At 37.3% G+C, this 19,970-nt stretch overlaps 1 protein-coding gene across 19 annotated transcripts in view; it reads right to left on the bottom strand.

Annotated features, from left to right (window-relative positions):
- The window catches only part of SETDB2 (SET domain bifurcated histone lysine methyltransferase 2), a 43,041-nt gene that overhangs the window by 13,846 nt on the left and 9,225 nt on the right, over nucleotides 1-19,970 (bottom strand). For 7 of the 19 annotated variants that reach the window (XR_015137936.1, XM_086329070.1, XM_086329066.1 and 4 more), the window contains 6 exons: nucleotides 18,376-18,501; nucleotides 16,975-17,040; nucleotides 13,083-13,179; nucleotides 8,570-9,133; nucleotides 3,660-3,776; nucleotides 452-621 (listed from right to left, as the gene is read on the bottom strand). Coding sequence is in view for 18 of the 19 variants with exons in the window: in XM_086329066.1 (XP_086185192.1) it covers nucleotides 452-621; nucleotides 3,660-3,776; nucleotides 8,570-9,133; nucleotides 13,083-13,179; nucleotides 16,975-17,040; nucleotides 18,376-18,501 (1,140 nt within the window). In the remaining variant the exon portion in view is untranslated. Of the gene's footprint in view, nucleotides 1-451; nucleotides 622-3,659; nucleotides 3,777-8,569; nucleotides 9,134-13,082; nucleotides 13,180-16,974; nucleotides 17,041-18,375; nucleotides 18,502-19,417; nucleotides 19,635-19,970 lie in introns of all 19 variants that reach the window. The other 12 variants (XM_086329079.1, XM_086329085.1, XM_086329083.1 and 9 more) reach the window with 5 other exon arrangements.

The following is a 19,970-nucleotide window of genomic DNA, read 5'->3' as shown; positions in this document are numbered from 1 at the left end:
ACTTGGTAGCAGCAGCAGCAGCAGCCTTGACTGAATCATCACCTAAAGGTATTCATTATAACATTAACTTTTGTTAAATTCTAATAGCTCAAGATGTTGACGAAGACAGTCTCTGACCAATAATCTTTACCTTAGTAAATCATTTATTTTTCTATTTAAAAGTTTTCTTACTTTACCCCGAAGCATCTGCAGCCACAGAGACCAAAAACACATCTCATGCAGTAACCCAAGTTTTATCCTTTAGCCTTTCTTTTCTGGAACACCTGGTACCTCTTAACGCATGTCATCCCTTCAGTGCTCAATTTCCCAGTCACTTGCCTTCCTCTGATACTCCTCCTATATTGTTGCTCTTATCCTTGCTATAAGATCTCAGTAGCCTTGACTAGTAAAATGGAGATTCAGAAATGTAGATCTTACCACAGCGTAATGTGAAAGTAAACCTTTGCTTTACCTGAATAAATGCAAACAAACGTCCCTCTGTCAATGTCATCTAGACAGCGCACTCCCCATCCCTTCTTCTCAGTTTTGAACACTTGTAGCCTCACTTGAGGTCCATGCTGGACAACTCGGTTTTGACATATTCGTCGATCACACTTGCATAATAGGCTGCATTCATAAATGCTTGTCAATAAAATATACAAAAGAAAATCAATTAGACAAATTAAAAGCAAAAGCACTTTCTATTGCTACCTCGCTAATAATCACTGAGGGAAAGAGACTAAGCGTGAAGGCTCCCAGGGCTAGACTGCCTAGTTCCCATCACAGCTCCAGCACTCACTAGCTGTGTGCCCATGGATTTAATCTCTTTGTGCTTCAATCTTCCATTTTTAAAATGGGGATTATATGGTACTACCATGCAATACAGATTATATGGCATAGGGTGGTTTTGTGAAGATTAAATGAATTGGGTAAGTCAGACAGAGAAAGACAAGTATCACCTGATATTGTTTACATGTGGAATCGAAGAAAATGGTATAAATGAACTTATTTACAAAGTAGAAATAGAGTCAGAGATGTAGAAAACAGACTTAAGGTTACCACAGGGGAAATTTGAGGGGGGAAGGGGATAAATCGTTAATCAGGGTTGACATATACACACTGCTATATATAAAATAGACAACTAATAAGGACCTATTGTATAGCACGGGAACTCTACTCAGTACTCTATAATGGCCTATATGGGAATAGAATCTAAAAACAAGTGGATAGATGTATAACTGAATCACATTGCTGTATAGCCACAACTAACACAACATGGAAATCAACTACATTTCAATAAAATTTAATTTTAAAAAAAGATTAAATAAGTCAGTATTTACAAGGTGCTTGAGACAATGCCTGGCACAGAATAAGGGTTAGCTCTTTTAAAATGTCTCCCAATGTCTAAGAAGGGAAAATCTAGTAAGAATACTTTTCTGTTTGTCTTTTAGCAATAACCACCTTGAAAAGACGAAAATTCCCAATTCTCAAATGACCTCTGCACAGTATATGTCTTAATGGGGAAATGTCTACCCAAAGTAAGCTAACCCAACAGGGGTAAGAGTCAGAGGAAAAGCAGATGAGTGTCAAGTACAGTCTGCATGTTACATGTGTGCACTCTGACTTCCATTTCCAAAAATGATATACAGGCTTTAAAAAAAATTCTTTAATTTAGATTTTTGGTATAAGAAATTAATTCCAGCTGAACTATTTAAAATCCTAAAAGATGATGCTGTTAAAGTGCTGCACTTAATATGTCAGCAAATTTGGAAACTTGCCAGTGCCACAGGACTAGAAAAGGTCCGCTTTCATTCCAATCCCAAAGAAGGCCAATACGAAAGAATGTTCAAACTACTGTACAAATGTACTCGTTTCACATGCTAGTAAGGTAACGCTCAAAATCCTTCAAGTCAGGCTTCAACAGTACAGGAACCAAGAACTTTCAGATGTATAAGCTGGATTTAGAAAAGGCAGAGGAACCAGAGATCAAATTGCCAACATCTGTTGTCGGAAAGCAACAGAATTCCAGAAAAACATCTACTTCTGCTTCACTGACTGTACCAAAGCCTTTGACTGTGTGGATCACGACAAACTGTGGAAAATTCTTAAAGAGATGCGAATACCAGATCACCTTACCTGTCTCCTGAGAAACCTGTATGCAGATCAAGAAGCAACAGTTAGAACCAGATATGGAACAATGGACTGGTTTCAAATTGGGAAAGGAATACATCAAGGCTGTATATTTTCACCCTGCTTATTTAACTTATATGCGAAGTATATCATGAGAAGTGTCAGGCTGGATGAGTCACCAGCAGGAATTAAGAATGCCAGGTGAAATACCAACCACCTCAGATATGCAGATGATACAACTTTAAAAGCAGAAAGCAAAGAGGAATTAAAGAGCCTCCTGATGAGGGTGAAAGAGGAGAGTAAAAAAAGCTCTCTTGAAACTCAAAACCCAACAAAGATCATGGCATCTGGTCCCATCACTTCATGACAAACAGATGAGGAAAAAGTGGGAACACTGACAGGCTTTATTTTCTTGGGCTCCAAAACCACTGTGGACAGTGACTGCAGTCATGAAATTAAAAGATACTTTCTCCCTCAAAGGAAAGCTGTGAAAAACCTAGACAGTGTATCAAAAAGCAGACATCACTCTGCCGACAAAGTCTGTATAGTCAAAACTATGGTTTTTCCAGTAGTCATGAATGGATGTGAGAGGTGGACCATAAAGAAGGCTGAGGGCTGAAGAACCAATGCTTTTGAACTGTGGCAAAGAATTGATGCCTTTGAATTGTGGTGTTGGAGAAGACTTGAGAGTCCTTCGGACTGCAAGGAGATCAAACCAGTCAAATCCTAAAGGAAATCAACCCTCAATATTCAATGGGAGGACTGATGCTGAAGTTGAAGCTCCAATACTTTGGCCACCTAATGCAAAGAGCCAACTCAATGGAAAAGATCCTGACGCTGAGAAAGACTGAAAGCAAAAGGAGAAGGGGGCAGCAGAGGTTGAGATGGTTGGATGGCATCACCGACTCAATGGATATGAATTTGAGCAAACTCAGGGAGACAGTGAAGGACAGGGGAGCCTAGTGTGCTGCAGTCCATGGAGTTGCAGAGTCGGGAACAACTTAGCAACTGAACAAGAACAACAAATAAGAAATTAAGCATTCAGTTCAGTTCAGTCGCTCAGTCATGTCCGACTTTTTGCGACCCTATGAATCGCAGCACGCCAGGCCTCCCTGTCCATCACCAACTCCCGGAGTTCACCCAAACCCATGTCCATCGAGTTGGTGATGTCATCCAACCATCTCATCCTCTGTAGTCTCCTTCTTCTCCTGCCCTCAATCTTTCCCAGCATCAGGGTCTTTTCAAATGAGTCAGCGCTTCGCATCAGGTAGCCAAAGTATTGGAGTTTCAGCTTCAACATCAGTCCTTCCAATGAACACCCAGGACTGATCTCCTTTAGGATGGACTGGTTGGATCTCCTTGCAGTCCAAGGGACTCTCAAGAGTCTTCTTCAGCACCACAGTTCAAAAGCATCAATTCTTCGGCAGTCAACTTTCTTTATAGTCCAACTCTCACATCAACAATATTTATAAGACTAAATAGGCCACAATGATAAAGCACCCTCCTTCAAAGATATAAACACCCTGCAACAAATCCACAGCGTATCTTACCCAGTAGGTATCTGTCTCTCTAGTCTTTTATATTTATATCCAGTGGTTATTTTATTATTTGACAAGGGGCAAGTCTTGGCATTCCTTGCTGTCAGTTGAAGACATGCACATTTTGTTCTAGGAGGAAGACAATGTATGGAGAAGTCAGAATAAAAAAGCATCAAGTTAAGAGACTCTCTTGACAAAAGTATAAAGACTATAATTGTATTTAAAACAGTTGTTTGGCGCATGGACAGTCGAGACTTCTTCCCTAAATAAAATACACCTCTTTGAAAGACAACATTTACCACAAGTTCATAAATAAACTGCCCTGTACCTCGACTTGCTCATGAAATAGTTAACTATGAGTTTTAACATTTCAAAATGAATTCCTTTCATTTCCTATTCAGCAGAAGCTTCATTGTGAGAATTCTCCCAGGTCCGCCCTCCTACAATGGATAAACTTAAACATGTCAAGCTCAGAAGAACTTACATAGTTTTGTGTATGTTTTATATTATCTCTGTCTCCAATGACATAAAAATAGATTGAGGAGACTGATGCCATGCATCCGGCTATTTTTCATAGCACTGCTAAGCAGTAAACATGAAAACCTAAAAACAAATTTCCTCTCTAACTACTGAGATGACTATCTAACATGACAGGGACTTAACACTCTATAGGCGTAAGGAACCTGGGCGTCTCAGTTACAAACCTGATGTGTGACTACTGGTTAAAAACCTCTGACTCTCATCTCCTGTGTTAAATGGCAAGTAACTTAGATTGTTTCGTCTATGATTCACTTCAGTATTTTTCTGTATATATACAATACATGTCAGAGTGGTAACTACCGTTTGCAACAGAAAAAATAAGCAATATATTGACTGACTTGGATTCTATTTACAGATGTAGAAATCTATTGTTGCTTTTTCAATATAAGTTTGTTTGCAAAGTTTACAAAGTACAGACAACACAAACAATAACAAACACTCATTTTGACCAGACAGAATCAGCTGTCATCGTTTTGTCTAGTCCTTTCTCCGATGTATATACAGCTGACCCTTGATCAGCACGGGTTTGAACTACACAGGTCCACTTATATGTGGATATTTTTCAATAGTAAATAACACAGTACTACCTCATCTACAGTTGGATGAAAACTTGGATGTGGAATTATGGATGCGGAACCACTTATGTGAAGGGCCAATTATGTTACATGTTGTGTTTTCGAGGGCTGGCACCCCTAACCCCTGCATTGTTCAAAGGTCAACTATAATTTACAACATATATACTGTATAAATGATCTTCTTTAAAAAAAAAAAAGATAAAACTAAGCTCTTAAGAGGTTTGGTGAGGCATCCTTTATACTTTTGCATATATATTTACCCACAAACAATACAATGTATTGTTTTAAAAAATTACCATAGCTATTATCCTACAACTTGTCTTTTCATTCAATATAATGCTTTTGAGATCTACCTTCTTAACTTTTCCACAGCATTTAGAATCACAATTAAACTGCTTCTAGTTTTCAATACAACAATGCTGCAACATCCTTATTCTTATGTCCCTGTCTAAGCATCTTTTGGGTAGCAGCTTTCAAATATTTTTGACTATGACTCATAGCAAGAAATGTCTTACATTTCTAAGAAAAGATCCTACAAGAGGCATGCATATTTATATGTGTGTATATGTAAAGTAAGAAATAGCAGTCACATATAAGTACCTTATCACTGTACTTCCTGTACACATGGTACTTCCTGTACAATTTAATTTTTAAGATTCTAGTTACAGCCCTTTAAGTGATTTTACATCCTACTAAACTTAGAGCTTAATGATGCTAAAGCTGAAACTCCAGTACTTTGGCCACCTCATGCGAAGAGTTGACTCACTGGAAAAGACTGATGCTGGGAGGGATTGGGGGCAGGAGGAGAAGGGGACAACAGAGGATGAGATGGCTGGATGGCATCACTGACTCGATGGATGTGAGTCTGAGTGAACTCCGGGAGTTGGTGATGGACAGGGAGGCCTGGCGTGCCGCGTGCTGGGGTCGCAAAGAGTTGGACACGACTGAGCGACTGAACTGAACTGAACTGAACTGAAACTTAGAGCTTGGAAAACAATGCTCTAGGTAGAAAAATACTATTGCTGAAAAACAGGAGTGCATATCTTCAACTGCTGTGTAATTGTTTGAACACCCTCTTAACACCCCCACCCCCTACCATATAACTGGCTTGTTACAGAATTCTAGTTTTATATTTATTTTCCTTCAGCATTTTAAGCTAATATGCCTTTTTGTCTTCTATTTTTGATAAAAACTGCCCTGTCAATGTATTTTTTCTCTTTTCCATCTGCTAGCATATTTATTCTTTGCCCTAGATACTTGCAAAGTTGCATCATGATATATTTAAATGTAAGTTATCTTATTTTCCCTTCCTAGTACACAGTAGGCTTTTTCACTCTGAGGACTCCTATCTTTCTTCAGTTCTGGAAAATTCTCAGCTATTGTCTCTTTGAATGATGCTCTCTTCTCAGAGGTATGTTGGAATTTCTCATTGACCTTTCATATTTTTTAACCTCTAAGTTTTTTTTCCTCATATTTTTATCTCTTTGCATTCTGGGAGAACTCTTCAGTTTTGCTTTGCTATTCACTGATTGTTTCTCCAGCTATACCAATGCTACCACTTAGTCCCTCTACTTAGTTTTTTATTTCCATAACCATATGCTTTATTTCCCGTATTTCTAAATGGCTCTTTTACTTATACAGTATAGTTAAAAATAATCACCTCCTCATTCCATGGATATTAATATTTTATCTCTTTGGACATTTTAAACATACCTATTTTAAAGTCTCCTTCAGTCACATTCTACATTTATCTCTGATTCCTCAGGTGTGAACTCTGCCATTTGTTGGAACTTAGGCTGCCTTCATGATCCTAAATGCCTCTGTGTGCTCTGACTATGCGAGATTACACTTCTGTACAGGTTACTCCTGGGTGTTCCTCTACACTGGCTGCTCTGGATCCGACCTATGGGTTTTACAGCTCTAAGCCTGGTTGTTATCAATACAATTATACAATTGCAGGCCCTGTTATTAGCCAACCTCCTAGCCTTGGGTAGGTCCCTGTTTCTGCCCCCTTTCCCTGAGAGCTCGGTGCCCACTCTCCACCATGCATGAGACACGTTTAATTCCCATTCCCGTCAGGATTAGAATCCCTGGCCACAGTGCTTGTGTCCAATTCCAGATTCCCGTGAGCCTCAGCTTTTGCTTATTTTGTGACTTCTCTTGTAATTTGTGACCAAAAAAACGAACATATGTATGCTGGTGGTGCACGTTACATGGGGATTAGTTTCTATGGTCTAAGGCAAAAATCACACACCATCAAAATTATTCTTGAAAAACACCTTGTTAAACTAACCATAAAGTTCAGTAAACACTGTCCAACCCAACAGTTAGTTTTTTCCTTTACACTGAAGGAGACTGGGCTTGGCCAGATGTAGACAGGTTAGAGGCAACGCTTAAAAACAACAACCTATATTTAAACAGAATAAAACTTGGCACAGTGAGAGGTTTCCTCTATGACAAAACCTAAAGCAACTGGGCCAAACTGTATTTATGTACCTCATCTCACACTCCTAACTGACAGGATGGTTAAAAACTACTATCTATACAATTTAAATTAATTCTGTTTATCTCTCTCATGCATTTTCTTTTTCCTAGTATAGGCAGCTACATTTGCATTAAGTTAAATGTACATATTGCCTAGGAAATCCCATGGATGGAGGAGCCTGGTAGGCTATAGTCCATGGGGCTGCTAAGGGTCAGCACGACTGAGCGACTTCACTTTCACTTTTCACTTTCATGCATTGGAGAAGGAAATGGCAACCCACTCCGGTGTTCTTGCCTAGAGAATCCCAGGGACAGAAGAGCCTGGTGGGCTTCCGTCTGTGGGGTGGCACAGAGTCGGGCACGACTGACTCGACTTAGCAGCAGCAGCAGCAAATGTACATATAATGCAACTCTGTTCTACCGATGCAAACCTACAAATACCAGTAAATTATACACCTTTAAAACAAAATGGTTTTCAAAGTCTTGATATATTAGAACATGTTTTCATTTTTTTATGGAATGTCAATTTTAGGATCAGGACAGGCACCATTAACTGTCTAAAAAAGGAGCAAGGAAAAGATATGTGAAAAGTAAAACATGACATATAACAGTTAAGAGCATAGGAGAAGGAAATGGCAACCCACTCCAGTATTCTTGCCTAGAGAATCCTGTGGCCAGAGGAGCCTGGTGAGCTGTTGTCCACAGGGTAGCATAGAGTCGGACACGACTGAAGCGACTTAGCATGCATGCTTGCACTGGAGAAGGCAATGGCAACCCACTCCAGTGTTCTTGCCTGGATAATCCCAGGGACGGGGGAGCCTGGTGGGCTGCCGTCTGTGGGGTCGCACAGAGTCGGACATGACTCAAGTGACTTAGCAGCAGCAGCAGCAAGCAGCATAGGTTCAAATCCTAGTGCTTAAATTTGTTGACCTTACATTTGGTTTCTCAACTTCCTCATTTGTAACATGGAAATAATATTAACTACTCCATAAGACTTTGTGAGGACTAAACAAGAAAATAGAGGGAAAGCACTTGTCACAATGTTTGGCACAGTTACACAACATTAGCTCTAATTATTGCTATTAAGAGTTACAGTAACAGATTAAGGGAAAAACTTATCTCTGCAAGAAATAATTCCCAAATAAATAAAATAACAGGTGAAGAGTTTCCTTCCTATTGCTAAAGAGAGAGTGCATCTATTTTCAATTCTTGATGAACTGGTTTTAGATAAGACAGACAAACAAACTGATACACAGCAGCATTTCTTGACAAGTGCCCCTACATTCAGAAGATTTTTTTGAAATGCCATGTTCTTCTACTCACATGTCTATGCAGCCCTCAGAACAGTCACATGAATCAGTAAACATGTTGGAAAAGCTGTTTAGATAATATGCTCGTGGCCACATAGTCTTTCTGTACTTAAACTGTGGAAGTTTTCTATTGTCAATTTCATTACAGAAAGAAATGGGCACCGATTCCACGCCATTGCTAATATCCACATCAGAAACAATTTCTTCTTCCTTTGGGTAATTCCGAGTCAACTGAGCATAGGTATTGAAAGAAAAGTTATCTGTAAATAGAAAGTTACACTCTGTCTCAAGCAGGTAACGAAAAACTTCCTCCATGTTTCGCAGACTCCTTCCACAAGGGGTTTTATAACTCACGTGGAGTGCTGAAGAATGAGAGTTTGTCTTCGCGTGTCGTCTTTGGAAATGGCATTTGATTGGTAGCTGCAGAGGGTTTTCCCCCTTGAAGGTAAATGGCATTTTCATCAGACAGGAGCCAGAGCACTGATGCTTTTGGTAAGATAAATTTAAAGAAGATTCTTTTTCTCTAAAGTCTGCAACTTTATTTTCCATAGGGGGAATTTCCTGGTTTTCTGTAGATCTGTTTAAAATTAATTATTTATTAGAACCTCAAATTTATAGCACAATTCCCCATATTCAAAAAAAAACCACTAAGATGATATTTAATTCCTATATTAGTTTCTTCTCAGACAACATGAAAATAAGCCAGACCCTGAAATAAAACATCTATGTTTTGCAGTTATAGAAAGTTATGTAAGTGTTTTTTTTTAATCTTCTTCTGAGCACCTAATACATGGTATTTTTTTTCTAGCACCACTTCTTCAATGAGTGTCCAATAATTCAGTTCAATTCTGGCATTATCTACCTGGAGTCAGCATCAGATTCCACAAATTAAAGGGTTCAGTCCCATAAAACTGCCCCCAATCCAGATGCGAAATGCAATTTCCAGGTCACCACACTTCTGACCAATCCATGAGTTCCCACAAACTCCTCCTCTTTGTTAATGGGCTGGAAAGACTCACAGACTTCAGGAAAGCACTTTAACTACTATTACCAGTTTATAATAAAAGATGCACTCAGGAACAGCCAAATGGGAGAGAGGCATGGGGCAACGTAGGTAAGAAAGGGCATGGAGTTCCCATATGCCCGGTCCAAATGCACCCCCCTCCCAGCACCTCAAAGTGTCTGCCAACCAGGAACCTCCAAGAGCCCTGTTGCTTTTTATACTGGTTTAACTGCTTAAGCATGAAAGATTACATCACTTGCTACTGGTGATTATCTCCACCTGCAGCCTTTCTCCCCTCCCTGGACGCTGGGAGGTAGGGCTGCAAGGGCATCAAAGATTTCTTGAATGCCTGCTATGTGCCAGGTGCTATGAAAACAAAGATGAGAGCTCTGTGATCAAGGAACTTACATTCGTGGCAGAGAATTAAGTATTTATAATAAAGTATAAATGATTTTATGAATAATGCCATGTTAAATAATGTTATGGAAAGACATCTAATCTTTTATTTTTCTGATTTTAAGGTTTCTAATTTTATAATTAATTTTTAGGTTTGAGAGTTCAATTTCATCTGGAGTTTATATTGATGTAACATGAATATCTAACTTAAATTCTCCAAATGATATCCAATTGTTCTAGAGTCTTTTACTGAATACTGTAAAGAGTCCTTTCACCTAACTTTGACTTACTAGCTTAATATCTTTAAGTTTTTATAAATACACAAAAATGTTCTCTTATTTTCTAGACTCATTCTGCCTTTCGATTGAATTCTTTTTTTTTCTTTTGGCCATGCTGTATGGCGTGTAGATCTCAGTTCCCCGATCAGGGAAAGAACCCATGTCCCCTGTACTGGGAACATGGAGTCTTAATCACTGGACAATCAGGGAATTCCCTAAGTAACAAATTTTTAAATGAAAAACATGTATTTTCATTTTCTAGTTGCTGGAACCATCCTGAAGCCTAGTTTAGATATTGTGATTTCCTTCACTAGAGCTATGAGCAGCAGCACAGTGGCCCTAACTCTATCATCTTAGCTTGAAACTCTTAACATTTTCTAAAAAAACATTATAACGTACGGATAATCCAGAAAATATTTCTATAGTGCTCATTAAAATCATTGGTTTTCTGGTAATGGCTTCTTTTTAAGAACACTATTCATCATTCTCTTCTTTTTCTCAACCATTTGCCCTTTTCTTCTACATTTTGGGTAATCTTATAGATTCCAGACTAAACCTTTGGGTTCCTTAATAGCAACTTGCACAATGAATACTTTCTTAAAAAAAAGTTTGGGGTAAAACTGATCACTATACTACTATTTACATTAGGTAATATTTAGAATGATCTATCCATCCTTAAAGGAATGAATAAATAAAATGTATTTTCACATTACGGAAATCCAAACAACAGTTAAAGGGAATGAAACAGATCTATAACACAGCAAGCAACATGATTAGATCTCAAAACTAATGCTGAGTAAAGTAAGAAGGTACATATATGAATATTTATGTAAAATTTAACAACTATAAGTAACAGCACTAAATATTACTTATGGCTATGTAAATATTAAAAAAATGAACTAGAGAAATAACTGATGACAGTGACTGCTCATAAAGGCAGAGAGGAGAACAGAACTTTTTCAGGGTGAGAAGTCAGGTATGGCTCAAAGAGACTACAGTGTTTTGTTTTCTTTTAAAAAAAGACACTGGAAGCAAATACAATGAAATGTTAATAGCTGTTAGTTCTGGCTGCTGTTAGTATAGTTTTTGCTATACTCTTTTATATGTTCTCAATCTTAAAAATTCTCAGATAGTAAAAAATATTGAATGAGAATGCAGCTAAAAGATCAATGCAAATCTATCATATCCATGGACTACAATGCAATAGCACCTAATACATTAAAAATGAGGGAAGAAACAAAAAAAAAAGAGGTAAGGTTATGATTTTCCTTAAATAACTTCAATCTATCTTAGTAGTTTTTAAATAATACTGGGGTACATTCCATAGTAAAAATATAGTCTATTATGCATTTTTTGCTTTGTTCTTCCATTTTGCTTTGTTTTTCCATTTAACGTCTATCTTCTTAGCCTAGTCCATTTTAATAAGTTTTTGATTTCTTTATTTACTTTGGTATTCAGTATTTCCTTCTTTTTTAAAGACTGTGCCTGGAATTACTCTTTCCTTATTATTAAGTGCCAAGTTCCTTTCTACCACTTTTTCTTATAAAGCATTATAGTATATTCTGAGCTAGGAGCACTACTATTTGTCTACCTGGGATATATATACCTTTGGCTTTATTCCGTACTTACTGAAATAAATTCTCTTAAGCTCTCATAGCTTTGTTCTTTGTTTTGTTCTAGACTAATTTACTCTTGAGTGATTTACATAGCTACGGTGTGGCTCAGAGGGTATAGTGTCTGTCTGCAACGCAGGAGACGTGGATTTGATTCCTGGGTCAGGAAGATCCCCTAGAGAAGGAAACAGCAACCCACTCTAGTACTCTTGCCTGGAAAATTCCATGGATGGAGGAGCCTGGTAGGCTACAGTCTGTGGGGCTGCAAAGAGTCGGACACAACTGAGCAATTCCACTAGGGTTGTATAACCAGTAAACTAAGTGTTTCATTTCCCTTTTCAACTTGATTTTGAACTTTAAAACAAATAAATTATGTTTCAAGCTGGGTTCTGTGGCATTCTTTTCAACAAAATGTCATCAATTTATTTCTCCTATTTTTGGGGAAGGGGAATATGAAATACTGATGATTCAAGAAGTTCTTTGTTATGAAGGGATTAACTCAGCATATTTTCAAGAGAAAAAATTGTATCTGGGGTATCCTTAGTTCTAAAGTTTATTAAAAGATTTTATTACTTACAGATTTAACAAATAACCTATGTAGAGAATTATGAACCTACATAAAATACACAACTTTTAAAACTTTTCCAGAAGGGTAGGGGAAATGGATGGTTAGAGAGTTTGGGATGGACAGGTATACACTGCTATATTTAAAATAGATAACCAACAAGGACCTATTGTAAAGCACAGGGAACTCTGCTTAATGTTATATGGAAGCCTGGATGGCAGGGAGTTTGGGGGAGAATGGATACATATATATGTATGGCTGAGTACCTTTGCCGTCCACCTGAAACTTTCACAGCATTGTTAATCGGCTATACTCCAATACAAAATAAAGAAGATTTTTTAAAAAAAACTTTTCATGGGAAAGAATCCTTTTTTAATATATTTTCCCCTGGTGGCTCAGACAGTAAAGCATCTTGCTTACAATGCGGGAGACGTGGGTTCGATCCCTGGGTCGGGAAGATCCTCTGGAGAAGGTAATGGCAACCCACTCCAGTACTATTGCCTGGAAAATCCCACGGACAGAGGAGCATGGTAGGCTACAGTCCACAAAGAGTCAGACACGACTGAGCAACTTCACTTTATCTACTCTTAGGTCAAATGATTAGCAACAGTAAATCGCTTTCTGGGAGCAAAAGCACTAACAACATAAATAAATTTAACTTCTATACATACAGAGAGGTGTAGTCTTTTGGAAAGAAGTCTTCATATGATGTCGAGGGCAATGAACTTGACTTGTTTTCTTCTGCGTTCTTGGTCACAGATCTATGATCTACATGAAAAAATTACGAACAAGTTAAAAATGAGTCACTGTAATATCTAACTAATAACTCTATTAACTAGAGATATAAGGAGCCCTTAAATCTGAAACCATTAAGGTTTCAAAATTGAGGCAAAAATTAGGTATCAACATTTTCAAAAATATTAAGAAAATAAGATAGGATAAAATAAGACATAGAAGAAATTTCTACTGCAGAAATTCTAATTTGGCCCAAACTTTATCTGAATTTTAATCATCCTTTAAAGCAAACATCAAGTATCCCTATTTCTGCTTGTATTTTACAGAAAAAATAGTGTAACTCTCAGAGACTCTATTAAGGTCGCAAAATAGGAAGCCTTTACGTTTCTCTTGCTTTCTCATTATTCTATTACTTTCTATTTTTGTAGAAGAGGGAAAAGTATTTGGGCTGCTCTTTTTGTCTTTTCATTTGTTCATTCATAGTTCTCTTAGTCTCCCCTGTATCTTTCTGCACTTAATTTCATCTTGAGCCAGGATGTCCCTGGTTCATTCTTGTCGCTGTGTTTTCCAACTTCACCTATTCTTACTCTCTAACATGACTTCACTACACAAATAAGCTATGCAGTTAATGAAAAAAAGTCATAGATTTCCTGCTCTTATTTTGGAAAAAAAAAAGTGAATATGCAGAACAGTCTATGTTTGTTTTTTAAAAAATTGTTTTTAATCATGCTTTTTCCTATGCAGTGGTAGACCTTAATAAAAAAGTGATTCTTTTCCTGCCTTATTATTAACTTGCACTGGTCCTTCAGTGTAGACCAATCTTATTAAACAGAAAAAAAAAGTTTAAGAAAATAAAAGAATAGTTTAAGTTATAATCCAGGGTCATGTGTGTAGATGCATGTGTCGCTTCAGTCATGTCCAGCTTTTTGTGACCTTAGGCCACCAGGCTCCTCTGTCCATGGCATTCTCCAGGCAAGAATACTGGAGATGAATACAAGAATATTTGCCATGCTCTACTCCAGGGGATATTCCTGACCCAGGGATCGAACCTGCGTCTCATGCTTCCTGCATTGGGAAGCAGGTTCTTTACCACTAGTGCCACATGGGAAGCCCTAATCCAAGGTCATCCTTGGCTAACTGGAAAGCAAATATCCCTCTTTAGTTACTGAGGTAAAGAAAGAAGATTTAAAATCTGATAGATGAAGAGAGCTACAATAACTGATTAATAAATAAGTTTCGGCCAGTGGCTAAGACTCTGTGCTCCCAATGTAGTAGGGGGCAAAAGTTCAATCCCCGCTTGGGGAAGTAATAACCCAATGCCACATGGCACAGCCTTTAAAAAAAAAAGTAAGTTTTTCAAATTAAGAATTTCTGATTTTTCCCAGGAAATTTCTTTGAATGAGCCATATAATGCCATACTAACAGATAACAAATATAACAAAGGTATATAAGCATAGTCAGAAACAACATTTACCAAAAAACATGGAGATTTTATATTAACCATTAGATAAGAGGAGAAAGGAGAAATAATTTCTTTCAAAAAAACAGTATCCAGTTCTTTGTATAGGGATCAGATCAAATCAGATCAGATCAGTCGCTCAGTCGTGTCCAACTCTTTGCGACCCCATGAATCGCAGCACGCCAGGCCTCCCTGTCCATCATCAACTCCTGGAGTTCACCCAGACTCACATCCATCGAGTCAGTGATGCCATCCAGCCATCTCATCCTCTGTCGTCCCCTTCTCCTCTTGCCCCCAATCCCTCCCAGCATCAGTCTTTTCCAATGACTCTGTATAGGGTCATTGTATAGGGACACAGCAAATATTTATAGAATTATACACAAGCAAAGAAAAATCAAACGTAAATTAGTGGTTTGGGGAGTTCAGGCTGGATCTGGGATGGCTTGTTTTGACCTCAACACCAAGTCCTTTTGTTTCTCCCAGTCTTAGTATTCCTTTTAAAATAAATACTAATATGAAACCTAAAGTTTAATAAAGTTACTATGAAGTGTTTAACCCCTACATTTGCTAGTAATGTCACTACATAATTCCCTGATTACTTTAAAAACATTTGCTAGCTCTACCACTAGCAAACATATACTTCTATTTTGATAAATTTATTATACTTCAGATGAACATATAAAAATATGAAACTAGAATACTCTGCATTTCTACTAATGAAATCATTACTTTAAAAGAACCAAGACAAAAACCCAACTTACTTTCTTTTACTGGGGAAGATTATTTAGAAAGAAAAAAGCTGTTTAGAATTATTTCTTCTTACCACCTCTTGCACTTATAGGGTTCTCTCTTAGAAAACTAATCTAACCCCTTAAGGGTATGTTGATTCTAAGTACTACTGTAGGCCACTGGGAGAAAGACTGTTTTCTTGAAAGAATGTACTCTCTTCTGAAACTTTACATTAGCGACTGAAACTGAAAACATTTCTGAATAACAAAACCTTTCTTTAAAATAAACTGATGCATATACACAATGGAGTATTACTCAGCCATTAAAAAGAATACATTTGAATCAGTTCTAATAAGGTGGATGAAACTGGAGCCTATTATACAGAGTGAAGTAAGCCAAAAAGAAAAACACCAATACAGTACCGCATATATATGGAATTTAGAAAGATGGGAACGATAACCCTGTATGAGAGACAGCAAAAGAGACCAGTCTTTTGGACTCTGTGGGAGAGGGCGAGGGTGGGCTGATTTGGGAGAATGGCATTGAAACATGTGTAATATCATATGTGAAACAAATTGCCAGTCCAGGCTCGATGCATGATACAGGATACTCGGGGCTGGTGTACTGGGAAGACCCAGAGGGATGGTATGGGGAGGGAGGTGAGAGGGGGGTTCAGGATGGGGAATATGTGTACACCTGTGGCAGATTCACGTTGATGTATGGCAAAACCAAAACAATATTGTAAAGTAATTAGCCTCCAATTAAAATAAATATATATTTTAAAAAATAAAAAATAAACTGATGATGTTAAACCATATTTTCAGAGATTTAAAACTCTAAGGCTCCAAATTATGACAGTTAAAATGATTACAATCTGTTGAAAATATTTAGCAGTATTAAAATTTAGAAAATGTACTTCCTCAACGCTTTAGCAAATTGGTGATAGTCTAAGATTTATAAGCTAGTGATTCTGATAACTTTTTAATTAAAAAGTTTTTAAATTGAAGGATAATTGATAGACAGTGTTGTGTTTGTTATATAGCAATGTGACTCAGTTATATACACACACACACACACACACACGTATGTTCTTCTTCATATTCTTCTCCAATATGGACTATTATAGCATATTGAACGCAGATCCCTGTACTACACAGTAGGACCTTGTTTTTTACCTACAATAGCTTCTCAATTTTTCTTTTTCTAATCCTAGTACATCATCTTTGTTCAATTCCTTTAAAGTTGATACACTGATGTTCTAATAATAATCTAGAAATGAAAAAAGTTTCCATCAATTTATCTATACCAAAATATATCTTTCTAGCACTGTTCTTTACACAAAGCAGGTTTACAATGGTTTGGAGTCTTGGATTCTGTTTGTGCTTCTTATAGGAGAAGCTTTTTTGAAGAAGAGATACATTTGTTCTTCCTGAGAGGTTTAATAGAGTGTGCATTTCCTATCTCTGGATGGGCAGGACTTTTCATTGACTAGGAACACATGATTTCCATAACTTACCTATATGGATCCTGCAGTTTTATCTTAAACTGTCTTTGCTTAATGCAACATAATTAAGGCTGGCTTGCTTCAAAGCAAGAAAACAGCAGAGAATATTGTAGGTTAGGATTAGAAATGTACATACCCTTTATCAATGTTGAATTGTGGTTTATAATTGCATCTTTTACTAGAATCATTGCTTGGATGTATTCTGTTAAGGAAGGGAAAAAAGAATGAAAACAATCAGCAGCAGCATCACCTTTATTCAAGATGTCAGCTCCTGTGCTATGCAATTCACTGACACATACTTTATCTCATTCAATCTTTGGAACTCCTCTGAGAGGTTTTTATGAGTATCTACTTTAAAGACAAAGAAATTAAAAAAAAAATAAATAAAGACAAAGAAATTGAAGCTTAGAGGTTAGTAGCTTACTGTTTACTTCAGGTCAATCAGATAGGAAGAGGTAGAAGTGAATTCAAACCTAGATATATTAGATTCATGAAGGAATGAGAATATTAAAATGAAAGACAGTATTAATTTTGTAGACAAACACACAACAGATTAATGTCATAGAATATCCAAAAAGAATTAAGAATATCCTGGGGAAAACAAAGAATAGGAGGGGGGAAATTTTGCTTGAAAATCATGTATTCTGATGGAATGAAGGAAGTTTCCATATAAAAGTCTATATTCTACAACTACCTGGGCTGAAGACAAACAGAAAAAATAAAAACCTGGATGACTGAACTGACTGCCTACGTAAAATACAAGGTTTGCTCTCTGAAGACTACTAACGCAAATGTGTTTAAAGCAGGCAAAACATATCCATATATGTCTAAGCTGTCTCTGAAAGATTGGGTGATGGATAATCTGTTGTATTTTTCTGTATGTACCAAATGTTCTACAAGGAGCACATACTAGTTTTGTAATACACCCCTTCCACCCCCGCATAAAGATAAAGTGAGGAAGAGAAAAGTAGCCTGAAATAAAGAGAGATTTATTTATCTATTCATAATTTATTATTCAAAATAATCATCTTCATCCACTTTTACAAGTGTTCATGCTATGCTATGCTAAGTCACTTCAGTCGTGTCCAACTCTGTGTGACCCCATAGACGGCAGCCCAACAGGCTCCCTCATCCGTGGGATCCTCCAGGCAAGAACACTGGAGTGGGTTGCCATATCCTTCTCCAATGCATGAAAGTGAAAAGTGAAAGTGAAGTCGCTCAGTCGTGTCCAACTCTTAGCGATCCCATGGACTGCAGCCTACCAGGCTCCTCCGTCCATGGGATTTTCCAGGCAACAGTACTGGAGTGGGGTGCCATTGCCTTCTCCGACAAGTGTTCATAGTATAAAAATGAGTTTTTATAGAAACAGAGCATATACACAAAAAAAGCAAACAGAACTGATGTTAGGTTCTTAGAAAACAAAAGAAAATATTTTGACTTTTAAAAACAAATAGCAATACTGGAATTAGAACTAAACTGTATTACCAGTGGGTAATATTTAGCATTAAATGTGTTGAAAGTTTTTATTGCTTCATACCTTTATTTGTGGCAGACCCATCTTTGATCTTTTGTTTCAGTGACTGCAGCACATTTTGCACTTGTTCAAATATGAAATCCACTTTCCCATCATCTTCCAGCTCCATCCAGAAAGTTTTTGCATCACCTAAAGAAAAAACAGGTGAATAGCCTAAGAGCTCAACAGACATAGACTGTAAATTTTCTAAGGCACATGCTATTAAAAATCCACCTGGTTTCTAAATAAAATCAAGATTTAATTGGGCTATTACTTTCCTTCAGGAAAAAGATTTTCGTCACTGTTTCTTCTTTTCTCTTTTGGCCACATGATCTTAGTTCCCTGACCAGGGACGGGACCCGGGTCCTTGGCAGTGGAAGTGTGGAGGCCTAACCACTGGAGTCCTTGGTCACTATCTCTTTAGAAAGAATGAAAAACAAAGAAGATGACCTAGGCATCTCCCTTATTTCTGCTAATGAAAAAAAAAAAAAGTGTTGAAAACGTTAGTGAAACTATTTCTTGACTGGAAAACAGAAGGAATGATTTCATTCTGGGGTGGAAGCGCGCGTACTTATGGACAACTATACATTTAAATTTTTTCAAGGATGTAACCTCCAATAAGTATGCGAGTGGATGGTTTCAGAATGAAACATCTCAACAAGTGTTGAAATAATGAAATATCTAACACTGATGCTTTTAAAAATATCTTGGCTATCAACTTTTTAATAGTTATGTTGACTGAAGAAAAACAATCTAAAAGCTGCAAATTATATTTTATTTGGGGAACTACTGAGGACTACAGTCTGGGAGACAGCCTCTGAGATAGCTCTGAGAAACGGCTCCCAAGAGGTAAGGGAAGAGTCAGAATAAACAGTTTTTGCTGAGAGGTAAAAATAAAACATGCAATTAAAGACTGAATGATTACTGCCAATCACAAAGAACAGACGTCTCAATTTAACGATGTTAGTGCTTTTTTACGTCTAGGGAGATACAAGAGGCTGGGCTCACTGAAATTATTCTTCAGATATGCATCTTAACTATCTACGTCAGTATCTAGTTTTTCTACCTTCTGAATTCTCCTCAGGGAGTGCCACTAGGGGCGCATGTAGATGTTGGCTTGATGGCAGGCAGCACTCATTATCTTCTGAAGTGGCAATGTTTTTTGTTCACAGTGACATGAGGCAAAATAATGTTTAAAGCTTTTATAAAGTTATATAGATAAACCAACATTTCAGATGCTCAGCAAACTAACACTGTAATTAAAAATTTCCATCCTTTCACAGCTGAAAACAGAAATGTGAGAAATGCGATGAAAATAAACTGACAAAAGTCAAATCTCACACCATGTTTAAAAGTAATAAAAATACCCAAAATGTTAAACACAAATTATTTCTAAAATAGATAACATTAATGTATAAAATGCTTAAAATGAATTGGACCTTAAGCAGAGGAGGAAATGCACTGTAGACAGGTCACTTGAGAAGCCACTGGGAGGATTAATGAGCAGACAGCACAGTAAGTTGACCAAAAAATACATTTTCCTTCATAAAATTTAAACCCAGAACCTCCCAGTTAGTAACGGTGGGGAATTCTTCAAAAGAGGCTTAGACTTCAAAGTC

Source organism: Bos grunniens, chromosome 12, assembly GCF_055505025.1.
Source record: "Bos grunniens cultivar Pamir isolate PY7600 chromosome 12, Bosgru_T2T1.0, whole genome shotgun sequence".
Classification (NCBI taxonomy): Eukaryota; Metazoa; Chordata; class Mammalia; order Artiodactyla; family Bovidae; genus Bos; species Bos grunniens.
The sequence above is the reverse complement of the archived record's forward strand: the minus strand, read 5'-3'. Positions and strand labels throughout refer to the sequence as shown.